At 40.1% G+C, this 3,568-nt stretch overlaps 1 protein-coding gene across 1 annotated transcript; it reads left to right on the forward strand.

Moving 5' to 3' along the window:
* The first annotated feature begins 866 nt into the window (after positions 1-866).
* On the forward strand, positions 867-1,714 carry LOC117302630 (tetranectin-like). The gene has a single exon (XM_033786611.1). The coding sequence runs from the start codon at positions 1,157-1,159 to the stop codon at positions 1,712-1,714; it is 558 nt and encodes a 185-aa protein (XP_033642502.1). The 5' UTR covers positions 867-1,156.
* The last annotated feature ends 1,854 nt before the right edge of the window (positions 1,715-3,568 follow it).

Consider the following 3,568-nt stretch of genomic DNA (forward strand, 5'->3'; position numbering starts at 1 on the left):
GCTACATGGTTCGGTCGTGAGGGTGCAGCATTGCCACCAACCCAGTCATTGACCGCACATCACGTCACATCATGTGGTCCCGAAGAACCGAGTGGTCCCGAACCGAGTGGCCCCACGCACCCCCGAGTGCTCTACAGCGAAACCCGTACCCTCCCGTGAAGGCAGCTCTCCCGACGCCCTCAACGCTCGGTAGAAGAGACCCCACAAGCCCTTCCATCAGTCGAGCTCTCATCCCATCGCCCTCTGCTGAAGGGAGTTGTTCACATTCAATCTGTCACGACCATTATACAGCCCTGCATGTGGTGGGTTGCTCATTTTTTTTCACCAATTCAATAAAAGGATGAATTTATTGTTTTGGTTCATTTGCTAGTGTTGATGCACCTCATAATTCAGCACTATGTCTGGGGTTGCGTTCTGTTCATATTTTATTTGGTATCAGTATGTAAAAAAAGAAGAAACATTTTTGACTTGGAATAAACCCAAAAGAAACCCAGGGGGGTCAATAATTATGATCCCTTTCACATGACTAACACGAAACATGCTCCTCACAGAGAAACTAAGTGACAGGAAATATAATGTCGCCTGTCCCTGTAAGGAGAGCTAAAGGGGAAGATACAGGTTCAAAATGCAGTTTCTTAGAGTAAACAAATTAAAAGAGTTATATTACGCCCAAGATCAAAGAGGGCGCAGTTGGATTCTAAACACACGCCAACGATGACGTACCTGGCACAATATTGTGAGCACTCACGTTCATAAGAAGAATAACCTCCAAGCAATCGACTGTGACGGTCTGAGTCGACGGCCCGTGAAATCGAGTTTCATGACCCAGAGAAAAAATATAGTAAAGTCACATCGCTAAACTCGTCAGTGTCATCGAATCGATTTCTTTCTAACGATTTGTTTGAGTCCAATTTCGATTTGTTTGTACCTGTGGTAAGAAACATTTATTTCTGTATGAGTGACACTGTGCACTGGCCGTGTGAATACTTGGCGAACATTTCAAACCGTTTTTACCGCACGGGGATTTTGCACACACGTCAACATATCCATCTGGTTCGGTAACTCTTTTTAGAGGCCCAACTGACGTTTCGTTGGAGGTGTCTTCACCAAACAGAGACAACTGTCGTTTCAGGTGTTTTTAACATTGAGAGACAAGATGGTGAAGCTGCTATTTCTGACGAGTTTGGTTTGCGTGTATGCCATGGAGTATTGCCAACCCGGTCATCAAGAACTCTTCGGCACTTCTTGCTACGAGTTGCTCACCGGTACGAAGACTTGGCAAGATACTCGAGACGAGTGCTCGGCCATGGGGGGTAAAATGGCCGTCCCAGACACCCCGGAAGAGCATGCGGGTATCTGGAAGATGTTCACGGAAAAGATCGCTGTCACCTCAGAAGGAGAACTGTGGATCGGCTGCGAAGAGAATAAGACAGATGGAAGGTGGGTCCAGGCTGGTTTGGGAGACTACGAATGTGTTAACCTTCAATGGGCTTCAAAACAACCTAGCAATCATGCTAAGGAACATTGTCTAGAGATGAGGGGCCAATTCGACGGGAAATTAAATGACCGACAATGCGACGAACCTAACTACGGGATGTGTGAGTTTAATGTCATTACCGGTACCACCACACTGCCGCACCGTGCGTCTGCGAGCCCCGTGCTATTCTGCTTGGAAGCTGATGACGACGGCTACTTTAAGTCCCCCCGTGCCTAACTGGCCACTCTGCCAAGAAGGCTAAAGACAATCAGAGTTCTTAACTCTTCTGCTTCAACTTTGAGTTGCGATTAAAGACTTAAGCTAGGCTGTGTGAACACGTGAGGCCATCAACAATTATGTGCAATTATACCAAAATAGATCATGATTTTGGTTGAAAATATTTTTTAACAACTACATTTTTCCTAAAAAGGAGAATTAATTAAACTCGTTAAACAACACCATCTCTCGGATGTGACTTTTCCACGACAGCAACGATCTTTATAAACACCAACGTCTCTAAAAGCTGACTGAATTTTTTATGACAGGTTCTGTCGGATATTTGTTTAAAAACTATTATATTTTGTTTAGCCTATAATTGTCACACTTGCTTGTGTTGTAGTTGTGGGTTTGGTACTTGAGTTTGATTTTACTGCATTTAAGTAAAGAAACATCAACAGCAACAATCAACACCAACTTGCCTGTAGTTCTAGCTAAACAACAATAATTTAAACTCATTGTGAACACAAAGGCATCGTAAATTTGTCAAATTCTTGTTTAGACAGTGGTTTTAGACAAGTAAAACCTGGTGATTGTACACTCTGAAACATTTTTGTAGAAAAGAAAATACTAATATTAGCATTGAATATAACATGTTTAAAGCAGATATTTCCAGCTTACGGAGTGCTCCTTCCGTAACAGAATTCATTTCACCACAATCTCTGCTCCTTACAGTAAGTAAAATTTTCACTACTTGCCGACATTGTAGTTCTAAACTGGGCAAAATTACCAACAACCGCTTAGCAAAAAATATTGCTTGTTAAATTACTGCTTATAGGGTGCTTGATGGTATTCTGTGGCTTGGCTGGCAACCTTAGCTAAGCACAATTTTTAAGCGTGCTTTTAATCAAGCAATTCTTTGAAATGTGCCTATAAGTGAGTAAGCTAGTTGAGGAAAAACGTATACTGCCTAATTAATATTCTAGGAATTATTCATGAAATAGCCACCCCCGTGCTTTTTTTTTTACTGGCAAACAGTTTAATTTCACTAGAATTGGCGATTGGTTTTAAGCCAAATGACCACGCGCAAGCCTTTGTGTACTTATCTTTCTGTGAAAAGAAATCCCTGACGGATAACGTTTGAAAATAATTAACGGCCATCACCTGACCGATTTATTTCTATTTATTTTTTAGATTTGGGAATCCAGGGCAAGGACGAATTTAGTATTCGTCAAAGGAGTAATTTGTAATTACTGAGTATACCAGTGACTGTTAATAAATACACCATAATCAGAAACACGCGTCAATTTCTTTCCTTGTTTTTAATTACTGTTTTTTTAGCAAACTGGGCCAGCCAGGTACTTCAGAACTGCCTTTCCTGCAAATGATTGAATTAAATTATTTTGTATATAAGATACGGGGGAAAACTGATGTGTTATTGCATCACAACCGAGATGGGCACTGGCAAACATGTACAAACATGTAAAAAAAAAAACGATTAAAGCAAAGAAACCAAACAGAGCAAAGAAAACACCCCCCCCCCCCCAAAAAAAAAAAAAAAAAAAAAAAAAAAAAAAAAAAACAGGTTTTTAAAATCTTAACAATAATTATTATTACAAATGAAATTTGTCTATTCCTTTTATCTGTAATCTAGATCGTGTGTGTAGCTGTCAAAAACGACTGAAGCAAAAAACAAAAAAACAACAAAAAACAAGTGTTTAAAATGTTGATAACATAATTTATTACGAATGAAATAATGTATCTTATCTGTAATCACGTTCGTTCGTGAATCTGGCAATAGTTATGTTGACAGCATAAAAACCATCCAGTTTTTCTGATCTAAATCTGATTAAATGAAACTCCAATCTTACACCG

Source organism: Asterias rubens, chromosome 18 (genome assembly GCF_902459465.1).
Source record: "Asterias rubens chromosome 18, eAstRub1.3, whole genome shotgun sequence".
Taxonomy (NCBI): domain Eukaryota; kingdom Metazoa; phylum Echinodermata; class Asteroidea; order Forcipulatida; family Asteriidae; genus Asterias; species Asterias rubens.